General features: G+C 36.9%; 2 protein-coding genes and 1 pseudogene across 2 annotated transcripts; all 3 read right to left on the reverse strand.

Moving 5' to 3' along the window:
- Window positions 1-260: 260 nt before the first annotated feature.
- LOC118058966 (protein FMP32, mitochondrial) lies at window positions 261-3,710 on the reverse strand. The gene is made up of 7 exons (XM_035071779.2): window positions 3,199-3,710; window positions 2,984-3,115; window positions 2,806-2,865; window positions 1,593-1,669; window positions 1,453-1,509; window positions 892-958; window positions 261-786 (listed from the first exon to the last, which is right to left on the reverse strand). Exons 1-7 carry the CDS (start codon window positions 3,379-3,381, stop codon window positions 667-669), a joined length of 696 nt encoding a protein of 231 aa, XP_034927670.1. The 5' UTR covers window positions 3,382-3,710; the 3' UTR covers window positions 261-666.
- Window positions 3,711-4,770: 1,060 nt separating this feature from the next.
- LOC118058965 (zinc finger CCCH domain-containing protein 19) lies at window positions 4,771-16,984 on the reverse strand. Its single transcript, XM_035071778.2, has 10 exons — window positions 15,368-16,984; window positions 15,168-15,247; window positions 12,929-13,116; window positions 10,539-11,469; window positions 10,307-10,434; window positions 9,884-9,943; window positions 9,759-9,809; window positions 8,484-8,554; window positions 7,249-7,403; window positions 4,771-7,149 (listed from the first exon to the last, which is right to left on the reverse strand). The coding sequence occupies exons 1-10, from the start codon at window positions 16,825-16,827 to the stop codon at window positions 5,048-5,050; spliced, it is 5,226 nt and encodes a 1,741-aa protein (XP_034927669.1). The 5' UTR covers window positions 16,828-16,984; the 3' UTR covers window positions 4,771-5,047.
- A 6,001-nt stretch (window positions 16,985-22,985) lies between these two features.
- Window positions 22,986-23,595, reverse strand: LOC140955938 (uncharacterized; annotated as a pseudogene).
- Window positions 23,596-23,913: the final 318 nt, after the last annotated feature.

Genomic DNA, 23,913 nt, shown 5'->3' on the forward strand with positions numbered 1-23,913 from the left:
CTAAAAACAGTCTCGGCCTCAAGCCATTTGCCACTAAACTGCTAAAGGGTCCAGAAAATGGATCCCCCACGTGGACATGTAGTTTCAGGCATAAGGTATTTTGTACATGGAAAGAGTCATCCTGACACAACAGAACCACCTAGCACCTAATTGAAAAACTAGGAGTTTCCAATTGGTTGCCATTAAACTACGAGAAAAGTTCAGGAGAAAAAGAAATCGTTTCATGCATGTCAACTAATCCATAAAGGCAGCTATCCGACTTCTAGAAACTATATAAAACACAATCTTCACAAATTTAGTGTTATTACACTGGCACCCAAGTGCTTCAGGCAAAACAACACCATTGTACAAACTTCTTGAAATCGCATCCCATCTATATGTTGAAAAATAGAGGTAACTTCCTAAAGTAAATTCAATCGTTGCCTTCTTTTTTTGGTTTTTTATATGGCATTAATGCTAAGGGTTGCGTGAAACAAAGCCTAGCTAGAATCCCCATGGGAAAATCAATAACTGTTCTAACCAATTAGGTATCCCTGTTTTTAATACAAAAAATGGCTACCAAACAATTCTACTGTAGAATTCGATTTAGTTATGATGACTGTTGCCATGATAAAAAAATGTAAATTTATAATTCTTGTAGAAGTTTTGCAATGAATTGGCAGTGCACTACAACAAGATACGGACCGTTGCAATGCCAACTGCACATATGGAGACGAGGGTACCTATGCAGTATTTAATCACATCGTATTTTGCTGCTTCCAGGTGGGCTCTCAATGCATGAATTTCCTGAAGACAAAATCAAATATTTTGAATTGAATCAACTTTGTATGTCATTACTCAAAAAGCAGCTGGAAAGCAAACATTATTTTCACTTAAAATCACTATACTCACCCGGTCAAGCTTGTTTGTGAGATTGGTGGTTTCTGCATTCTGATTAGCCAGCTCGTCACGTATGCGTCTGCACTTAGTCAAAGCATACATTATGAAGCAATTGAAATGCTAAAGTATCAAAATGACATCTCCAGGGATAACAAGTACAAATGAGAACGAACACAGATGGCAGAGTGAAATATTTTCCTTACACATGGTGACACCTTGGATCGGCATAATAAAAATTATGTTTTATAACAGGTCTTCAATTTTCATTTTGAATAATAAAAATAAAAAGACATTGAAATTCAATCATCTGTTTTCTGTCTCTCACTCTCCTGTTGTATGGATAACTAGACTCTTACCAATCAAAGTAGAATTGTAAAAAGGACCCTGTTCAAATAACCTAACAACATAAACTCCATATTTGGGTTCTTGCAGTTGAAAATTGAATAATGAACTAAGATTTAAACAAGTAGAGTGCAAATTTTACTTTGGGGACTCTTATTATTAACCCACAGACTGCACATTTAGGCTCCAATGCTGGTTGGGTAGATTAGTAAAAAAGTTGATTTTTCTTACCCTCTTTCGAGATTCAAATCCAAACGCTGTCCAGCAGTTACTTTATCAATTTCATACCTGTAGAGAGAGAAAATTCTTAAACATGAGCATCAACATAAAAAAACTCGTGTATCTAGCAGAAAACAACTTCTAGCACAGACCTCAGTTCACTGCGCATTTTATCTATGTCACCTCGTAATTTTTCAGTCTCACGTTGCAACAAAGAAAAATGATGCTCCTGCATTATGGATAGTTCTTCAGAAAAAATCAACACAACAAACACTAGGGTTAACTACACTAAAATCATCTAGTTCTCCTATTCCAAGGAAATACTAAACACAGATCAGTAATAATTCTATTTTATGCTTCTAATTGCTTAGAGAAGCACGGAAATATATTTATATAAAACTGAAGCAAGAGTTCAAGCATAGCAGCCCTGTCATTTACATTCTCTACAAAAGACATTCCAAACTAAAAAAATTCTTAAAGTAATAAAAATAGAATTCTAGAAAGCTAACATGTAGAAATGCTTTTAAGAGGGTACAAAAATCCCACCTATCTAACCAAATTTGTAATGTGAATGCATAGCTTAAAGGAAACACCATCAACGCTCTTAGTGAAACATTTGATACCACATATGGAGTGGCTGATAAACAATAGAACATGAACATATGCTTAATTTATAACGAGCCACACCTCACTCCTCCCTCATTCAGTGACCAATCCACAGGCTTCTGAAAGGCTAAAAAAGTTCTTCCATTGTAACCTCTCTAAGTTATAAACAGTCAATGACTCAATTCTACCTTTGACAACCTCCAAATTCTACCCATCAAACCATTTAAATTATTTAACTATTTTTTTCTAAGTTTAAACTTGATTTTGAGAAATCATTTGAAGACTAAACTGTATATGATAGAAAAATACAATGACCAAAATAACTTTCAATTGAGAACTTATAAGTAAAAATGAATATAGGGACCAAAATAATATTTTAAAAAAACATAAAAAACAAAATGTACATTAGCAAAAAAATCCATGGTGATAAGTGTCTATTTCTTATGGTGTTAGTTAATGATGTAAAAATTACGAAATTATAAATTAACTGAGTAATTTTTTTTTTAAAAAAGAGTAAATATGTCTTTTAAATACAAATTAGTACAGGGATGTACAGAAATGTTAGCCCTAAAAGACATCCAGGTATTTTCAAGATCACATAATTAAGTCCACGAACCCATTAAAAACAACTGTATTGCACAGGTAAAAGGATAAAAGAATTAACACTCCAATAACATCCTAAACCCTAAAAATACATTAATACAAGATCCTAGAAAACAGACAATTATACGTGATAGAAATAAATCAAATTCACAGTACCTGAGAACTCTGTACTTCAGACTTAAACTTCGACAGATTTGAGTCTTGAATCATTTCACTCTACAAAATTTCCAAAAATAAAGCAAACATCAATCTTTTTTTCAAAAACGGTACAAACACGAACACTTTTTTTTAAGCGCAGGAAGGACAAATCAAAGTCGGAAAAAAAAATGACTACCTTCTGCATTTCTGCCTTAGAAACAAATGAATTAGCGACATTCTCCAAACTATCATTCAACACTTCAGTAATCGCAGCCGTAATCGCCTCCGCTTGCTTCGACGGCACGCCTTGCGCTTCCAATCCTCTCACCTTCAAGAGAGAAAAAAATCAGTTATTTTCCACTTAATTGGACAGAAACTTCGAAATAGAAACAGAAATTAAATTAACTTTACCAGTGCTAAAGTATCAACGAGAAATGCGCGTTTATTGTTGTTAGGTCTAACGAGCTGCGAAATATGCCGGTAATCAAATCTGTTACCAAATGAACTAGAAGATGATGGGTTAATCGCTCGAGATTTTGCAAAGAAAATCGCAGAATTAACGCCTGATCTAACCACTCGACTGCAAAGAGCCATAAAAAATTCTGTTGAGAAAAAAAAGAGGGCTAAACTAATCCGTACAAAAAGGGATTAAAGTTTGTGCATTTTTTGTATTAAAGGAGAGTGATTTAGGGAAATGAAAAATTTAGGGAGAGGGAGGCGGGAATTGGATGTAGTTCTTGTTTGGGTAAAAAGAAATGAAAAGAGAGGCACTTGGTTTTGTTTATTTATGTTCGAGTGTTGGTTGCTGGCTTGCTGAGAACGCTTTCTGTGCTTGCGTGATGTGTTTTTTGTTTCCGACTTCCCTTTGTTTTTTATCGCTTCCCTTCACCAGTTGCCCTCACGTTTAGTTTTCCTTCTTTCTTTTTCTTTTTTATAGAAAACAATATTTATATTAAGAATATAAATTAATTTCGGAATCTATTTTATTTTTATTTTTTAGCTCTAAATCAACTTTTTTTATATTCTCGAATCATTTTAATATTCTAATAATAAAAATAAATTAGACTCCGAGAAAAGTCATGGTAAAAACGAAATCGATTCCTGTTTTCTTCCATGAATGTCAACTAGCCCATACTTTTCACTAGCAGGAGAGGTGGATTAGTTAACAAGGGAACGAGGGAGATGGTATCACGGTTAGAAGAGATCTGCGAGTCACTTTAACGTTTGCTAAAGCAGAAGGATGACCATGGTCGAGAGATCATCCAACGAAATCACCTCTTTTATCTGTACCGGAAACTTCTTCGCCTGAGGATCCTGATTTTTAGTGGCTCCTTTGAAGGTTTTGGGGAGGGGAGAGATTATTGTGACAACACGCCATGAAAGTGTAGCTTCAGTCATGCAAACCACATCAACCAATCTAGCCGTTTCAACTGTTGGAGAAAATCGGTAGAGAAATTGTCAGTAGGTGCAGTGGCCTACCTTTAGCTACAAGAACACTCGGGGCTCTATTGTGTTCTAACACAAATGATCAAGAACGGGATTTGCCGAATATCAAAGTTCTTCCAGCTTTATGAATTCAAAAGGGAAGAAGCAACCCTTATATGGATGAAAGAAAGTTTCAGACATTAATAAAGAAGACAAGCGTGACAAACATTTTCAAATGTTGTTATTCAGCTAAATTTTTTTTATTACTGTGTTAATTTTTTTTTTAAAAGTCAATATTGAATCACCCTAAAGAATTGATTCCCGTGCCAAATGATTCAACACATTGATGATATTACAAGTAAACTATCGCGTGATTTAGCAGTGCGAATCCGAGGGATAAATTGATACAATCATTTATTTAGATAAAGAAATAAGAACTTGAGAAACAGGTAGTGATCTCAGGGCATGTCGCCCATAAGCAATAGCCCATAAGCATAAATTATAATCGATTTGATGCAAAAAAGGGAGTAAAAAGCGTCAATCAACCAACAACCTAACTAGCAATCAAATCAAAAGGGTGTAGCTTTTCATGGAAGCGGAACAAATTATCCCAGGCATCTACCTCGTGCATTCAGATAAACTGTTAACAGAATGAGAGGACATACAGCCATGAGCCTACACAGAAAATCCAAGTATGGGAAATGATCGAGCTATTGCAAGAGGTTTGTACCAATATAAAGCATCAACTGATGATTATCATCACAACAAACTTCTATCAAATAAGATTACTGTACAGAGATTAACTAATCTATGCTGCCCAAAATTCATAAAGCTCTCAAGTATGCAAATAATCACATTGAGATCCTTTTTTGCAATGCCCATGTTCATGGTATTTGCACACTCTCTGCCCTTTAAATGAAGGTCTGGGAGAGTCTCCACTTCTGCCAAATGATGACTGCCTGTTCCATGGTTTGCCTCCACCATGACCAGAATCTCCACCGTGAGAACCTCTTTCCTTTGGGCTTGAAAATCTATCTCCAATTTGATTCATGTCACTTCCCCATGGGCCTGCATTCCCGGTAGGCACAGCCCAATTTGTATTTGCATTCCCAGGAGGTGGGGGTCCTTGACTGAGTGGAACCCAAGCGGTGTTTGCATTTGTTGGTGCAGGCCCTTGACCAGATGGTCCCCAGCCTGAAAATGCATTTCCAGGTGCTTGTCCCTGAACAGGAGCACCCCAACCAGGATTTGCATTTCCGGGTGCTTGTCCCTGGACAGGACCAACCCAAACAGGCTTCACATTTCCAGTTGCTGGGACCTGACCAGGAGCAACCCAACACTGATTTGAATTTGCAGGTAAGGATACTCCCCAGCCCATGTTTTGATTTCCTGGAATTGCCCCCCAGCCAATATTTTGGTTTTCTGACCCTTGCCTTGGAGTAGTGCTTTGATTCTCTGTAATACCCATGCCCCATGGTCTGCTGGACGGTGCAGAAGGTTGAATGCTTGACGGTCCTGGAACAGGAGCTCTCCAAGGATTGGTGCCAGTGCCTGTCACAGGGGAAACCCCACTTGGATTTCCTGTAGCCAAGGATGAAGTGGGGTTCTGGACAGAGGCTGGTGCATTGCTCCAGTTAGCATAGGTGCTGGGCTGTGAAGGCATAGAAGCCAGATTATTTGCCTCTGCCTTATGGGATTGGATACTTCCCCATGCTTGAGATCCAGTCCCAGTCACTGCAGCATGCGAGGCATTCATTTCTGGCCTTGAAATTGAACCAGCCCATCCATGTGTGCCAACATGAGAGTTACCACTAGTCACCGGCTGAACCAGGTTTTGGAGACTTCTTATATCAACAGCTGCATTAACAGAAGCTCCAGTGGTATCAAGTGCTGAATGCAGATGGGAATTAACCAGTACCCTGGGTGATCCACCAGTCAACATTGATTGAGAATGCATTTGAGGAGCAATTGAAGAGCTTGGAAGCATGCCTGTTTCTAGCTTAGGCACTGGGCTCACTTCATGAGACATTTTTGGAGTCCCAGAGATAACAGTAGCATGTTGCTGTTCTACATTGTCTCCTGAGGATTGGTTGGCGCCTAGTACAGAACCCACAGGTTGAGATTGAGTTGAAGTCCATTGACTTTCAAACACTTGCTCCTTTGTCAAACTTGTGGCAGTTTGTCCTGGAGTAGGAGAAGGGAGGTTTGTCCCAGAACCCCACCTATCCGTAGAGTACTTGGGCACCTCAACTGGAGCTGGTGCAGCTTGAGCAATATTCCCAGTATAAGAGGATGGTAGATGTGGACTCTGAACCAACTGAGTCTTCGGGAAACTATTGTCCACTGCTGGAGGGTCACTCTGGAAATTTCCAGACAATGCGTCAGTCAAAAGCATGGAGTCATCTTTTGTCTCAGTATTTCTCCATATACTCAAATCAGCAGGGAAATATCCAGTATTACTCCATTTCCGCAGCTGCACCATGGAAAATGGCCCTTGAATTTTTCCAGATGGATCTTTATAGTGCCATATTTTTTCCGATTCATTCACTTTAGCAGTAGATTGTGCGACCACTGTAGAGGGAGTTGCAGGTGAAATTTCTGGTGCAACCCTAGGAACAGATTCTGATATTACTGTAGAATTCCTAGCCTGGGATGCATTTGAAGCAATTTTTGGCATTTCCCAACTCTGGGACTGCTGTGTTGGTTTTTCTCTTCCTTGACCCCACAAATTTTCATTCGCGGACTCACCAACTCCAAAATCATCTCCTTCATTTGAGAAACCTTTATCAGTCATGTTTCTGCTTGGCTCCCGATTCATGCTCGAGTAACTCCTTGATCCACCCCAGGTATCATTTGAAGCAAAACCTCCTTTTCGAGGGGAAATTTGCTCCCTCCCTCTCCTGCTAAAGCCACCACCTCTACGTCTGAGAGAGTTTTCTGCAACACCAAAATGTATTTCATAAATAAAAGATGAAATATATAATTGGTATAAGCTAGAAGGATAGATTTGAAATGCACAAAAGAAAGGTAAATGACCTTGTCTCTTATCTTCTGTTTCGCTTTCATCTTCATCAGACTCATGACTTGGATCCATATTTGGGTCAGCATGTATTTCTGGAATTTCTTCCAATCTACGCTGGCGCTCCTCAGGTGTCTTTAGAAGCTGCAACTTCTCTACACATTCTCTAAGCGTGAACAAATGTCAAGGACTACTTAACTGTCCAAAGGAATGCAACCATTTCCAAAATTATAACGATTGTGACATAATAGAATATAGAAAGGTGTTCTAGTCTTCTACTTGATCAAATTTCCGTTCTTTTTTATGGACGCGCATGCTTATATCCAACCCCAGATCAAAATAACACATTGTCCTTTCTGCTTATAAGAGGAGCTATTTAACTTCATAAGCTGCCAAGAAACAATATTTAAACTTCTTAACAGATCATCAATAACCACTTGTATGCAATTAAACCTTACATGCTTGTTTCATGCAAATAAACTGATTGTGCACAAGGATGGGGGGATGATAATGCATTACACATATATAGCAACCTTCACAATAATTACAAGTTTTGTCTACATAACAATCATGTATAAAAGTTTCAAACAAACCTACTAGTCACTATCATTCATAACGAGTTAACAGAATCTTTTTTTTTTTTCCTTTTCAAGAAATATTATATTGTTGAGATGTTCAACTAAGGCTCATGAAAAAGGTCGTACTATTATAATTGAGAAGAGAAAAAGGCCAAATGAGCAGAAGGGGGTTGTTGATTACATAATAATGGCTACCTTCTCCCTTGAAAGAAAAAGGGAAGGAGAAAGGTGAAAAGGGTTGAGCATGATGTCAGTATACATATTCTTGATTTTAACCAAGAAATATATTCAAATCCTGCAAACCAACCAAAGAGAATAATATAACTGGTAGCAGCTCACAGGTGAAGTATCATCTCTGAAAATAGAGATCATGTAAACTTTCAACTTTTCAGTTTAAGTTTAAGAACGTATAACACGCAGCACCTTTATCTCAACCAGTTCACAAGACTTAAGGAATTGTTACGCTAAATCACAAATATATTTAGAATACCCAAGAACTCAACAGCTATTGAAGCATCCAGCATGAGGCTCCGGCTCCAGAAGTCAGAGAACACCCACACCTCCCATCATATGTCCAGATTGTAAAACAGGACATAAAATGGTAATGACAAGCAAACAACAGAATAGAATAAAAAAGAAATAATTGCTGATAAGATTTCAAGAGCAAAGGATATTCCTTTCTGTGTCCCATATCACTAGCTCGATCACAGAGATGACTGAAACGTGTTATCTCTGCTTCCAACAACTGCATCAGAATAAAGAGCATTAACTGTCAGGAAAAAAAAAATTGGAACGTAATTATCACATAACCACAGCATAAAGAATGAAAAGAGTATTAAATAAACAAAAACACAGATTAGATTGGGTACAAGAAACATATTCGAGAAGCATAGCTAAATAATCGAGTCCACATCAGAAGTAGCAGAAAACGATCCAAATAAAATTTACTTGAAGAGTGAAGCATACGCTCATTGAAAAATAAAGTTGCTTTGACAAACCATGGTGTTCAGCTGGAGTTTGGGAACACAGGATATTACAGGAAAAAGTAAAAGATATCGTCAATGAGCAAAAATATTCCACATTAAACACAAAATATCTATCTAATTAAGTTCAGTTATCTAATCTTCTATGCCATTTCTATCTGAAACAAAATGAATCCCAGAAAGTTTTAAATCATATAGTACCTAGGGAGATTCCATGTGTTAGAAGGAAACAGATACTAATCAAATGATCCAGGTGTACTGGTTGGATTGAAAAAAAGACTCAGTGATTAGAAGATGTATTTAATACCAAGTATTCTAGTACTTTATTTAAGGTAGCATTTAATAGGGAGAGTCGGTCACTGATGTGGCTGACAAATTTATTCGTTAGTCAACATAACCAAAGATTGTAATGAGAGAGGCCCCTTCCACAAAAAACTATGAAAACTTCTGATGCTCCAAGCCAGTTGACTCTAAGTTGGGATGCAACAAGCCAAAGGAGGTGAGAATTACAAGCTATACCAGTTGATTTATTGAAACTGTTGACTCCTCCAAACCTTGCAAGGGATGCTTCATGATGCCAAAAAATGCACATATCTTACAGTTCTTTATTTCTTTTCAAAAGAAGAAGAAAATGTTCCATTGATTTTTGCTAACCAGATATTATTTAACACTATTGTCAAGTTGGGACCTTATAGTTTTCTTTCAACCATGAGGGAATTTATGCAAAAAAGGAAGAATACACAGGCAATGAGAAAATTAAAATGCTGGCAATTTGATCATGCATTCCTTTGAAGCCCAGCACCATCCACTATTCAATTGGTAGTCAATCATTTTTTCTTACTGTCAACATTTTACTTCGGTTCAACATTACTTATGATGAAAATTGAACATATTCCAAAACTGGCAAGGAAGATCACAAGTGAAAAGGTGAAGTATTACAACAATAGATCACATCAAAAAACTTACATCCTGAACTCTGACCGCCTGGATTGCCATGGCCTTTTCCTGAATGTCACCCTACAAGCAACAAATAGCCTTTCAGGACAGAGAGTGCAGAAACTTAAAAGACGAATAAAAAGAAATGTACTTACAACAGTCAACCGATTGATAAGTCCACATTTAATGCTCTGACGCAGACGCTTGCACTCATCCTAAAAAATATAAGAAAATCCAGTTTGATGAAGAGATAATCATATAGAAAAATGCATTACTGCTGATATATAAACAGGACAAAAAATTAGTAAAAAAGAGCCACTCAAAACCAACTTTGCAGATAAAAAAAAACAAGCAAACATAAGGCATAAAAAAATGACTTTGGCTGTTATATGACTTTAGAGAAACATGTTTATGACTTAAATTATTATAGGAAGGTGTACAAAGAAGAAAATCCCCAAATATTCACACGTCAATTCTTCATTACAAACAGAGGCTGCTGAAAATTCTCACTTTCAGTGAAGCCATATAAACGCACAAGGGCAAAATTAACACGAAATAAAAGTTTTAACACTAATCACCTCTGTGAATTCTTGATTTGAGATTATATCGATCGATACAAGCTCTGTCTTGTTTAAATTTAATATTTCCAGCATAAAGTTAGTCATCTTTTTGCCTACTCTATAAGGCTCGGCAGCTTTGCTTGTACCTGCACATGGCATCATATAAAAAAATTTAAATCTTAAATGATTTATTTCTTCCAGGCCCAGGTCAAAATTCATGCAGAAGGCAGATAGTTATCTATATATTCACCTATAATTTGGACCAGCCGATATAAATCTTGCTTTTGAGCACTACCAGATATTCTTATTCTCACAAAAGATCCGACAACTTTATTATAAAATGCTTCAGTATCTTCAATTAGATCTTCAAGCAAACTACGTCGCAAGTAAATTAAATTAATATTGTGCATATCGATGGCTGCGTAGTCATCAATATTAGATTGCAGTCCTCTCCCCTCACCCTTTTTACGTGATCTTCGTCGCTTATCCTTACTTGCCTTCATAAGAGCATCAGAGTTCCCATCAGCTTCCAACTGATTAGCTTCAGTATCAACAACACTCCCTTGAAGATCATCTGCCTGTGAATCATCTTTCAAAAGAAAATGAGATTCAAGAAGCTTTAACATTTCAAAATGCCCCACACGTGGTTTCCCAAACAAATTCTCAAGCCTAGAATCACATATTATTTGACTTTTGCGACGAGGATCACGGAGTTTGTTTCTTTTTATGTATTCAAGCAGGAGAGCCTGCACATCAAATTGAGAACAAGCAGATTTATCACCATTCTTCAAGTGCATAACAAACTCCAAAAGCTCCTTTGATGCCCACTCAACACTTTCATCTGCAGATTCCCCTCCAGCCCATGATGATGAGCCTGGTGAATCCCTATCCTTTGCTCGAGACCTCAGCCGTTTTTTGGGCTTCCTTCTTTTAGAGGTAGTCACTTCTGCATTTTCAGAACTTTCTGGTCCTGATCCTGATCCTGATCCTGATCCCCCATTGTGCACATCATAAAGTTCATCAGCCAATTCCTGCTTCCCAGCATGTGAATCAGAACCTTTCCATGGATTTTTGGCCCGAGCAAGCTCTTCTGGTGTTAGAGATAGCCTCTCTTTTAAATCAGTCCAGTAATCCTTGAAGAGAAACTCCCAGCTACTTTTGTCATCAAAATCTACTTGACCCTGCAAAGGTACAAAGGTGCGAGCACAAGGCAGAGCTGAGAATGAATATATAAAATAAAAATAAGAAAACACTTCAACAAAGAAATTAACAAACAATAAGGTAAAAAAAATAAAAAACTGATGGGAACTAACACTAAGTTTGGGTGGGAGAGTTTAACGGAGAAGGAAAGAAAAACACCCGATTGCCTCCACCAATTAAAAAACTCAAAAACACCAAAATGGAGTTTTAAGGAGGAAAGGGAGTGAATTCAAAATCCCCTTTACCCTCAGTTAGTAAAAGATTTTGTCTGTACATTTTATGAGAAAAAGAATTGCCCTCTACAAAGGTGGTGCGGTAGTAATCTTTCCCCTCCCATTAGAATAAGGGTAAGGCAAGGTAAAAAGATTAGTGAAGCATCAAGTTAGGGATGGGATGAAGCTTGTATATGGTTATTTGGGGCTGGAAAGGATGCATTAGACGGTCACTTGGCCAAAGAGAAAATTACAGACAACATCTATGCAAGATGCTCCACTAAAAAGTGGAGAACAGTACACTATAAAGCAAATGCCTGATTAGATAGTAACATGTATCACATGTAAAATAGAAACACTGCCTCCAAAACATAACGAGTGTGTTTATTCTTTCTCAGAAAAAAACTTAGGGGAGAAGCAATTCTTTAATGAACTTTTTTCTTCACCTCTTTCCTAAATATCTTCTCTTATTGAGAGAGAGATTTCACCTCTTCTTTCCTAAATCTCTCCAAAAGAAAATGAGAGGAGCACTTAAGAAGTTAGAACAAACACAATGCAGGAAACAAAATGGAAATACTTTGAAATCTTGATTTTTTGGACTTGCATTAGCCATTATGGGTACAACTGCCAATTAATAAGGTTTCATATTCAGCACATACTTTTCTATAGCCAGTATATTTGCTTATCGACACACCCAAGCATGTGTTTATATTTAGAGTATCAGGACACAGTGGAGGATGAAGATAAAATAACACCAAAAATCTAGAGCTAATAAATTGTTCACGACTTGCCATCCATCAAAATCACAAATTGGTATAATTAAAAATAAACAAGGATACCAAGGAGCCCGAGCACACCTAGTAGAGTCACAAATGCAACATTTTAAAGATAATCACTTGTTAGAAACCCACCATCCTTCAAATTTAAAAATTGGTATATTTGAAATTTAAACAAGGATATCAACTGCACAATAACACCTAGCAGAGTATTATATGAAACATTCTAAAGTGTCATCATGTTCCAACTATCATCTGGATGTTAAAAAGACATCAAACAAACTTGATACTTATAATTAAATTTCTTTCTCAAAAACCATATACTTTCTTTGTACATAAAACATTGAGAAAATATTAATTCTTTACAGTCTTCAACAATTATACCAAACTACAAAGGAAGAAAGAAAACAGAGCAGATTTAAAAAAGAAAAGAAAAAAAAGTTTGAGCATACCGTTTCCTTGTTTCCCTGCTCATTCCTTTCAATTAACATGACAGTTTTCATACACGTCTCACAGAAACCTTTGTTACCTCGTACACATAAGATGACAGCATCTTTAATGCATCCCTTGCACAATGAAAAGGTACATGTATAGCACATATAGTAGGCATTCTTCTCACAGTTGCTACATAGATGCCAACCTAGTTCAACAAAGTAACAAAACTTATATTAGATAGAACAAATGACCCAGGTTAACATAAATTCATATGCAGAAATTCAACGGAAAAAAAGTGCATAGATGGTAACAGATCTAGAAAGAAAAATCATAGCTTCCCTAGAGTATTCACATCTGCACATCAAATGACAATAATTACCAGTACTACCATATGTGAAAGAGCCACCGACAAATTTTATACAAGAAACACTATAGACATTTCAATGTGCTTGCCACATCTGCATTCACAGTGACAGCAGCATGCAACAGTCAACCATCATTGTCACTGATGCTAAAATAGCATGTGATCTGTCATTCTATTTAACAGACATGGAATTACTGTTAAATTAAAGACCTAGAATGCACTTAAGAATTACTAAAACAAGAACTCAAATTTCCTCTTTCCCATGAAATGTACTTTTCAGGCAAACTAAGAGTCTCTAAAAGTATGTTCTCTATATATCTAATTCAGGTTTTTTGCCCAAAACACTAAGCTTATTACATCCAATATCTTTAGAAAGTGGTTACCTCACTGAATGAGAAGCTACAAAGAGGAAAATGACTGTATTTTACATAGCTGTTCTGCTAACATACAACAATTAGCACTTGTCAATATTCAAGATGCATAGATCAGAAGTCAGACAAAGGGCATCTAGGTACTTGCTGGAAAGAAGGTTCTTGATAAAATGTACTCAGGAATCTTGCAGCTCAAAATGATAAAATATACTCCAGCTGCTGTACCCTATAATAAATTGGTTTAAATTCTCACCTCTAACTCCCCTTCTTTTAAATGTCCTTTACATGGATGAGAAGATCTTATACGATTTATTCTCATGCTAGTAAAATTCTATTACTTTTCCTTTATTCTGCTACAAACAGGCTATCATGAAAAATAATAGCTTCAGATAAAATAAATTAAAATCATATCCAAGCCCTTATATATGTTGATTGCCATGAATGACCAGTCAACTAACCTTCTTGTTGCTTACAGTTTTCTGTAAATGAAACAGTTTGAAGTAATGCAAACCATTTTGCAAAGAAGATAGAATTTATTCCCTCTCAACCAGTTTAAAAAGAATATACTCTCTTGTAAAAACAGAATATGTTGCTCTTAGCATCAATTGTTACTAGAAAACTGACCCAAAATTGTATAAAGAGGACAAAAGGATAGAGTTGAAGTACATGTATAACATAGCCCCTCACAGAAATATGTTTACAAAGCAATGGAAACATCACAACTGCCTTAATGTTAATAACTGCCCTGGAGACCTCAGATATTTTGACCTTGTGATTGAAACATTAATTTTTGTTTTCACTTTCCACTATAGTAATCACCACAGTTTTCCATTCCAATCAAACCCGAATATTGCAAATACTAGCAATTGGTTGGGTTTTTCAACAATTCACAAGTCCTGACCATTAGAGAAAATGTAACATGTCAAATGATGCACATTAAACCAACTCGATGGGCTTGCAAAACTTAAACAGTTTGACGTGCAAAAACTTCCTTCACACAAGTCTGCTTCGACAAGCTTTGTTGTTGTGTGCATCAAGCCTTTTGCAAAGAAAACAAAAATAACAACTTAAATATGTGAAAGCAATTTCAATGAAAAGAATGATGAAAAATTGTAAGGATTGGAGCAGCTATGGTTTGTGAATGGTTTGAAGCACTTTAAACTAGTCCCTATAAGTGGCTTTCTTCTTTCTAAGTGCTGCAAGGAAGGAAATTAGGACTATCCTTTGCAAAGAGAAACACCACCCGCACTAAGTACATGCACAGATACACTTTATTGCTATCACCATTACAAAATTTACTCTCAGCCCTTGCAGTCATCTAAAAATATGAAAGCAAATTACAAGTGAAAAGTGTCAAAAGCAACGTCATAATATTCCTGAACAGCAGAAACAAACATATTAAACACCACACAGTAACAATAATGGATAATCAAATTCAAATAAGCTCCATCAAATAAACACTACCAAAATGATTGGTAACAGCAAGGGAAATATAAAAAATAAAAATAAAAGACAACTTACCACAATTCCATCGACCTTTAGCGCGAAAGAAAGCCTCATCTCGATTAACACAGGAAGGATGATAAGCCTTAGGACAACCCCTACACAAGCAATTATATATTAAAACCATGATAACAAAAACTCCTAACATAAAAATGCACGTAGAACTAAAATTACAAAAACATAAAGCAATGCATCAACAGTTTGTTTATTTTTTTCACCTGCGATCGCATAGCACAAGTTCACCTCCATCAAAGCAAATGAAACAGACATCCTCCTCCGTCTTCTTCTTTGATGTTGCTCTAGAAGGAGCTTTGGCATTCTTTTGCCGTTTCCTCTTCCCACCACCTCCACTTCTACCCACTTTCTCGACTTCCTCTTCGGCCCCTTCTATTTCATCTAACATATCCTCTGCTTCATTCTCCTTCTCCGCCATCTCCACTTTTGCATCCTCTTCCTTATCGCTTTCCTCTGCCACGTCAATCATTTCTGTCTCCTTCATTTCCCCTTCCATTTCATCTAACATATCCTCTGCTTCATTCTCCTTCTCCGCCATCTCCACTTTTGTATCCTCTTCCTTATAGCCTTCCTCTGCCACGTCAATCATTTCTGTCTCCTTCATTTCCCCATCCTCATTAATAGCCTCCTCCATCCCTCCTGCCACATCAGTCGTTTCTATTTTCTCTGCCACCTTCATTTCCTCTATGTCTGTCATTTCATTTTTCTCATCCTCCCTGGTTTCCTCTGCAATGTCAGTCATTTCAACCTGTTGCGCTGGCTGCTTTTGCTCCTCCTCGTTAGCTTCTATCCTCTCAACGTTCTCTTCCTCCACAATCTCAGTCATTTCAATCAGCTCCACGGCCTCCATTTCCCCTGCCACATCAGCAACTTCTGTTTTCTCCACTTTCCCTTCCTCCGCGAAGTCAGTCACTTCCTTCTGCTCCACCGCCTCCACTTCACCCCCCACGCCAGATATCCCCGTCTTCTCCGCCCCCTCTTCTTCTTCCTTCACCCTCACTGTTTCAGCTTCCTCCACCACATTATCCATCTCCACCTTGTCCACCACGTCAGCATCCTCCTTGATCTCCTCCACTGCATCCTTCTTCTCCATATTCTCAGCCACTTCCAATTTCTCTTTCACTTCAGTTACCTCCGCCTCCACTGTCTCTACTTCCTGGCTTAATGTCTCTAATTTTGCTTCCACGTCAGCAACACCTTCCGTCCCGGTCTCAGTCTCCATTTCATTGTTTCCAGCATTCGCGTTTCCATTCACATCCTCATTTCTCGCCTCTTTAGCAACCAAATCTCTATTTTCCACTTCTTTCTCAACATCCTCTTGCGGTGCCTCAATCTCCTCGCTCTCATATGTGGCCTCCGCAACCTCCTCGCCTTCGCCTCCCTCGACCACGAGCGGATGAAGAGAAACTGATTGAGATTCGCCTAAAACAAAATCCTGAGCATCGCTCTTATCGAGAACCGTTGTTTCTGTTTGGGATTGTGGTGGTTGTGGCTGTTGTTGTAATTCGGTATCAGCGCCATTGAGTTGCGAGTCGTGCAACTCGGGAACAGACTCGGTGTCTGTTGTGGCAGTTGTTATTGTGGTTGTTAAATTAGATTCGTTTTCGAGTTTAATAGAACTACTGGATAGATTTATTGAATTCCCTTTTTCTTCGGTTTCCATTTGAGAGAGATTGAAAAAAATTGAGAAACCCTGGAAAAAAAATGTTTTTAGGGTTTTGAGTTTTCAGGTAAAAATTAGTGGCGCTTTTTTCCTATAATGTTTACACAGAGTAACCTACCAGGTTGAGAGAAGAATTCGCAGGGAAGAGACACTGTATTTGGATTTGGATTTTTGACTAGATATGCATACCTTGAAATGCCAGATTTATCCCTCGAGACAAATGGGCCTTATCTTGTAGGTGATTGTAGGATTAAGCCCATCTATACTAAGCAAGAGAACGGTTATTGTCGAAAGTCGACGCGATACCTTTCTTCTTCTAGACACGGTATTAATTTATGCTCGTAACTAATTTTAATTAAATTTCTCCAATTTTCCATTTATTTGAGCTTCTCTTTTCTTAGAAATACAATTGTGTTTCCAATTAATTTTTTTATTTCATTTTTATTTTTTTTATTATAATTTATTTTTTTAGATTATTTTTTAGATTTGTTTTTACAATTTCATCCTTATAGGTTTTTTTATCAAATTTGATTCTCGTTATTTTTATTATCTTTTTTTTTTACATGTTTTTAAAATGATATTATTTTTGTGATTTCATCATTTAAAATTAAATTGGTTGATAATTAAGTTTTTTAATTGACTCAATTCAAGAATTTCACGGGTTTTAAATGTTAGATAATAGATTGAGTTAAGCAGATTTGCTCGGGTTGAGTTTTTTTTTTTTGTGTCCTTCTTTAAAACGAAAGATTTTTATGTTTGACAGCTTTTTTATATATTTTTTTTACCAATTGTCATTTATGGTAATGGTCTCATATTTATTATTAGAGTCGTCGGTTTAAAAGGTTGAAGGGGTTGACTTTTGGATTTTTTATCATTTTTAAAATTGATTCATTTCAACTTAATCCTTCAATATTTAATTTATTTGAAATTGGTTTTGCTACTCTCTTTTTTCCTTTCATTTATATTAGGTTATCTCGATCATGTGTCAGTGATCACGAAATTTATGGGTTAACTCATATTTTTTTAGTTGTTATGAGGTTAGTATAGGGTTCTTGACTAGAGTCATTAGTTTCAGAAGTTAACGCAAACTGATTTTTTTCAAGTTTTTTTTAATGGAATTGTTTCAATTTATTATTCAATATTTGATTTATTAAAAATTAATTTTTATATATATTTTTTATTTTTATTGGGTTATCTCGATCATTTATTACGTTGTTTTTGTATTCCTTTACAGATTCATTGTAAAAACAAGGTATTGTTTTTTCTATGGTGGTAATATCGGTCGACCAATTCAATTTTATCGTCAACTAAATTATTTTATAATTTTAGCATTTGCCTTACCGGTTGATCAATTAGTTGACTAATTTAATCAATTGATTGAGATAATAATGAACTTAATTGTTTAATTTATCAAGCGGTTTACCGATTCGATTTCTAAATCCATTTGGTCGCTTGGTTTAAAAAGAATCAAGCATTTCTTGTAACAACTTCCAATTTACTTGCACAACATTCCTTGTATGCATATTTTATCATCATTGAAAGTACATGATTTTTATATTCCACCAAAATTTTGGTAAATATTCTTCTAAGTTTTCAATACTAGTTCATTGACTAAACAATTTTCATAACTTGTAAGTAATAAATTCAACATTGTCTCATCATTCGAGGCTTCTTTATTTGTTCCTTTCAAAAGGACATTTAATTGCCCTGTGCCCCTACACGACATGAAATATATAACATAAAATTAAATTACAAAATTAAATTGTAAAATTATAAATTAATTTTTTTAACTAATTATATATTAATAATTTCAATCAAGAAACTAAATTAAATTAAAATATAATATAATAAAAAAGTCAACAACATTATAATTAATAAGTAATTTAAATAAAATAAGAGAGATAAATTGTATAATTTAAAAAATTAATAATATGAAGAAATAAAATACCTCAGAATAGAGTTTTTCAATAAAGTAGGGATCACTAAATAGCAGAAACTACATAAAAACCCAATGATAATTTGATTTTTCCCACCGCAATAAGTTCTATTAGATCTCTTTTGAGTTGCAAGCTAATGAGCCTAAACTAATAATCAACCAACATAAATCCAATAATAAACTAAATCTCTAAACAATGTTTAATGCGACGAAACAAACTTAAATTAAAAATAATTATCCAATATTAAATAAATAATAAAATAATAAAAATAAATTTTTCATGCTAAAATTTCATCATGCAGCCCGAATCTTCAATTTTTATATGTTTTTAGCAGATTTTAATCTCGATTTCAAATATTTATTGTTGGATGAATTATTCAGCTTATTATATATATGAATTTGAAAGATGACTTTCTAGATGAGGGCAAGCTGATCATTTCCTTCCGTTACAAAAACAAGCCACACCCAGAAATACATTCCTGAGTTAAGTTGGGAGGCCCTGGCCAATGCAGTATAAGAAGGTTGACAACAACTTTTTGAAGCCTTTTTGTAGCTTATAGAGTGTTTCAAGTTTCAACCATACAAGGGTAAAAGAAAGATAACTATCGATAAGTTAAAAAAAAAAAAAAAAAAAAAAAAAAAAAAAAAAAAAGATAACTATCGATAACCCTGATATGCTTCGCATATAGGCTTTTGGAGACCTTTGGAAGAATTTAGATTAACATTCAACCATAATATAAATCCACGTTATTCAACTTATACAGTGTTTTAAAATATAGTATAATTGTTTAAAATATATCTACATTTTGATTTCCTGCTTTGAAAAACTCTGCAGCTTGCTTCTGCCTCCCCATTTCATCTAACCTCTTTTCCTAAACACCCTGTTCAGCAATGCATGACAACAAACTAACAATTTATTTTTCTTCATCTAAATTTTTTATTTAGACATCCAAAAATAATATTATCCTGGTCATCCCAAAAAAACAATTGACAACCCAATAATTTACTATAGAGAAAAGCGCGAGCATTAATACCGGAATTTTAAGACAAGATTAAAAAGATTACAACTTCCTTGCAAGATCAAAGATTATCAAACACCCAGGACGACAATAACACATGAAACACTAATTACAAGTTGAAAGACAAACTAAACCAGAATTTTTTCAAAAAAAAAAAAAACTGGTTTTGCATCTTAATGTGGAACAAATAAGATAACTATCGATAACCCTAATATGCTTCGCATTTCCAGTTGCTGGGACCTGAACAGGGGCAACCCAACCCTGAATTCAATTTGCAGGTAAGGATACTCCCCAGCATATGTTTTGATTTCCTGGAATTGCCCCCCAACCAGTATTTTGGTTTTCTGACCCTTGCCTTGGAGTAGCGCTTTGATTCTCTCTAATACCCATGCTCCATGATCCGCTGGATGGAGCAGAAGGTTGAATGTTTGACGGTCCTGGAACAGGAGCTCTCCAAGGATCGGTGCCAGTGCCTGTGGTCAAGGATGAAGTGGGGTTCTGGACAGAGGTTGGTGCATTGCTCCGGTTACGATAGGTACCGGGCTGTGAAGGCAGAGAAACCAGATTATTCTCCTCCGGCTTCTGGGATTGGGTGCTTCCCCATGGAAATCCAGTCCCGGTTTTTCTGCAGCATGCGAGGCATTCATTTCTGGCCTTGAAACTGAACCGGCACCCCATCCATGTGCACCAACAAGAGAGATAACAGTAGAATGTTGCAGTTCTGCGTTGTCTCCCGAGGATTGGTTGGCTCCCAAGACAGAACCCAAAGGTTGAGATTGAGTTGGAATCACTTGACTTCCAAACACTTGCCCCTTTGTCAAACTTGTGGCAGTTTATCCTGGAGTAGGAAGGGAGGTTTGTCCCAGAACCCCACCATCCGTGGGATACTTGGGGACCTCAACTGGAGCTGGTGCAGCTTGAGCAATATTCCCAGTATATGAGGATGGTAGATGCGGACTCTGAACCAATTGCGTCTTCGGGAAACTACTGTCCACTGCTGGAGGGTCACTCTGGAAAGTTCAAGTCAGTGCATCGGTCAAAAGTATGGAGTCATCTTTCGTCTCAATTTTTCTCCATATCCTCAAATCGGCAGCAAATATCCAGTATTACTCCATTTCCGCAGCTGCAACATGGAAAATGGTCCTTGAAGTTTTCCAGTTGGATCCTGATAGTGCCATATTTTTTCCACTTTGGCAGTAGATTGTGCGAGAGTTGCAGGTGATATCTCTGGTGCAACCCTGCCAACAGATTCTCATATTACCGTAGAATTCATAGTCTGAGATGCATTTGAAGCAGTTTTTGGCATTTCCCAACAAGCCTCGCCAGCTCCAAAATCATCCCCTTTGTTTGAGAAGCCTTTAGGGGTCATGTTTCTGCTTGGCTCCTTGATCCACCCCAGGTATTGAAGCAAAACCTCCTTTTCGGGGGGGATTTGCTCCCTCCCTCTCCTGCTAAAGCCACTACCTCTAGGTCTGAGAGAGTTTTCTGCAACACCAAAATGTATTTCATAAAAAAAAAACAAACATATAATCAGTACAAGTTAGAAGGATAGATTTGAAATGCACCAAAAAAAAAGGGAAAGGACCTTGTCTCTTATCTTCTGTTTCGCCTTCATCTTCATCAGATCCATGACTTGGATTTATATTTGGGTCAGCATGTATTTCTGGAACTCCTTCCAATATACGTTGGCGCTCCTCTGGTGTCTTTAGAAGCTGCAACCTCTCTAAATATTCTCTAAGCGTGAACAGATGCCAAGGACTGCTTAACTGTTCAAAGGAATTAAAACATTTCCAAGAATATAATGATTGTGACATAGTAGAATAGAGAACAGTATTTAAACTTCTTAACAGATCATCAATAACAACTTCGGAAAATAGAGATCATGTAAACTTTCAACTTTTCACTTTAAGTTCAAGAGCTTATAACATGCAACACCTTTATCTCAGTCAGTTCGCGAGACTTGAGGAATTGTTAAGCTAAATCACAAATAGATTTAGAATACCCAAGAACTCAACAGATATTGAAGCATCCAGCATGAGGCTCCAGAAGTCAGAGAACAACCACACCTGCCATCATATGTTCAGATTGTAAAACAGGACGTAAAATGGTAATGACAAGCAAACAACTGAACGAAGAAAAAAAGAAATAATCGAGTCCACATCAGAAGTAACAGAAAACGTTCGAAATAACATTTACTGAGGGGTTAGCATGTGCGCCTTGAAAGATAAAGTTGCTTCGACAAACCATGGTCTTCATCTGGAGTTTGGGAACACAGATTATTACAGGAAAATGTACTTAGATATCGTCACATGAGCAAAAATATTCCACATGAAACACAAAATATTCATCTAATTAAGTTCAATTATATAATCTTCTATGCCATTTCTATCTGGAACAAAATGAATCCCAGAAAGTTTAAAATCATATAGTACCTAGGGGGAGATTCCATGTTTTAGAAGGGAACAGATACTAATCAAATGCTTGAAAAACAGACTCAGTGATTAGAAGACATGTTGACTCTAAGTTGGGATACAACAAGCCAAAGGAAGTGAGAATTACATGCGATACCAGTTGATTTTTTTGAAATTGTTGACTCCTCCAAACCTTGCAGAGGATGCTTCATGATGCCAAAAAATGCACATATCTTACAGTTCTTTAATTTTTTTCAAAAGAAGAAGAAGAAAATGTATCCTGAACTCTGACGCAGACGCCTGCACTCATCTAAACAAATATAAGAAAACCCAGTTTAATGAAGAGATAATCATATAGAGTTTAAGGGAGAAGGACATAGAAACGCACGTTTGCCTCCACCAGTTAAAAAACTCCAAAACGCCAAATTGGAGTCTTAAGGAGGGAAGGGATTGAATTCAAAATCCCCTTTACCCTCAGATAGTAAAAGTTTTTGCTTGTACCTTTTATGGAAAAAAAAAATCCCCTCTGCGAAGATGCTGCATCAGTAATCTTTCCCCTCCCATTGAAATAAGTGGAAGGCAAGGTAAAAACATTGGTGAAGCATCAAGTTAGGCAAGGTTTCCAGATGAGTTCATGGTAAGAACTCAAGCAAATATTTCGCAGATGTCACAGCTCGCCTCGCCATCAGGAAACATAATTAGCACACTGCTTAATAAATCCTCTATTGCAAACTAAAGCAACTGTAACACAAAATTATAGTCACTACTATAAAATAAATGCTCCACAGGAAATATCATCAAATCATTGCCTATCAAATTGAGTTTCAAATGACTCCTCGAGCCTTGTTTCAACATTCAATAAAAAATCTAATAACTAATTGAGCAACCTCCCTCAAGTAGAAATATAGCCAACGCTCGATCATCATTCAATGGCAGAGCCTCTGAGGATAGTTGTCCACCATCCTTCCAGAAAGGCATTCAATTGCCCGGTTTCCTCGCCCCCGCAGTTGTGACAGATCATCAAAGGGCCATGCAATCCCTGCTCATATGTCCATACTGGTGGCAGCTCCTGCATACAATGTCACGGTAACCACTGCTGCGCAGACCTCCAGATCTCCAAGCATGTTTGATTTTGAGAGAACTCCCTGACCACATGCCCAACAACATTGCACATGTTGCAAATAGGCTCATTGAGGCACTCCCGTGCTAGGTGGCCAGTTTTCCTACAGTTGTTGCATGCTTTGTCGTCTGTAAAGTCAGCTGCAATATGACCCTGCTTATAGCAGTTGTTGCATAACCTCAAGTCCCCAGGTGGCGTGGGTGGAGCTGTGCACTCTTTAGCTCGATGAAAAGCCTTTCCACAAGTGTGGCAGATTCCCTCATTTGGACAGGTGCTGGCCATATGCCCAGGTTCCCGACAGCTCCAACATAAAGATTTTGTGGTGCATTCTGAAGCAATATGCCTGCAAGACATTTTCGTGCATGGACTTAGTCAGCTTAGTGGTAATTGGAAGGTCAATTTGGTTTGTAAGGGAAATTAAAGTTGAAACTGGAAATACCAGAACACTGATGCGTTTGCAATACGTACCATGGCAACACTTCAGGAATGGTTGAAACATATACCGTACTTGGATATTTCTCAGACACAAGATTGTGAGCAGACAAGCACACAGTTTATTTTAAATCCCAGGCTATCATCCAGTATTGGTGGAAAGACTAG

The sequence above is a fragment of the Populus alba genome, chromosome 9 (genome assembly GCF_005239225.2).
Source record: "Populus alba chromosome 9, ASM523922v2, whole genome shotgun sequence".
NCBI lineage: Eukaryota > Viridiplantae > Streptophyta > Magnoliopsida > Malpighiales > Salicaceae > Populus > Populus alba.

Bases quoted from the DNA above. Each gene is read 5' to 3' on its own strand.
- LOC118058966 (XM_035071779.2), bottom strand. From the start codon at position 3,381: ATGGCTCTTTGCAGTCGAGTGGTTAGATCAGGCGTTAATTCTGCGATT. The intron at 3,116-3,198 runs GTAAAGTTAATT...TCTCTCTTGAAG, and splicing joins TCGTTGATACTTTAGCACTG to GTGAGAGGATTGGAAGCGCA. The intron at 1,510-1,592 runs GTCTGTGCTAGA...CTCTCTCTACAG, and splicing joins AAAATGCGCAGTGAACTGAG to GTATGAAATTGATAAAGTAA.
- LOC118058965 (XM_035071778.2), bottom strand. From the start codon at position 16,827: ATGGAAACCGAAGAAAAAGGGAATTCAATAAATCTATCCAGTAGTTCT. The intron at 13,117-15,167 runs GTAAGTTGTCTT...TTGTTGAACTAG, and splicing joins TAAAGGTCGATGGAATTGTG to GTTGGCATCTATGTAGCAAC. The intron at 7,150-7,248 runs GTCATTTACCTT...TTGGTGTTGCAG, and splicing joins AACAGAAGATAAGAGACAAG to AAAACTCTCTCAGACGTAGA.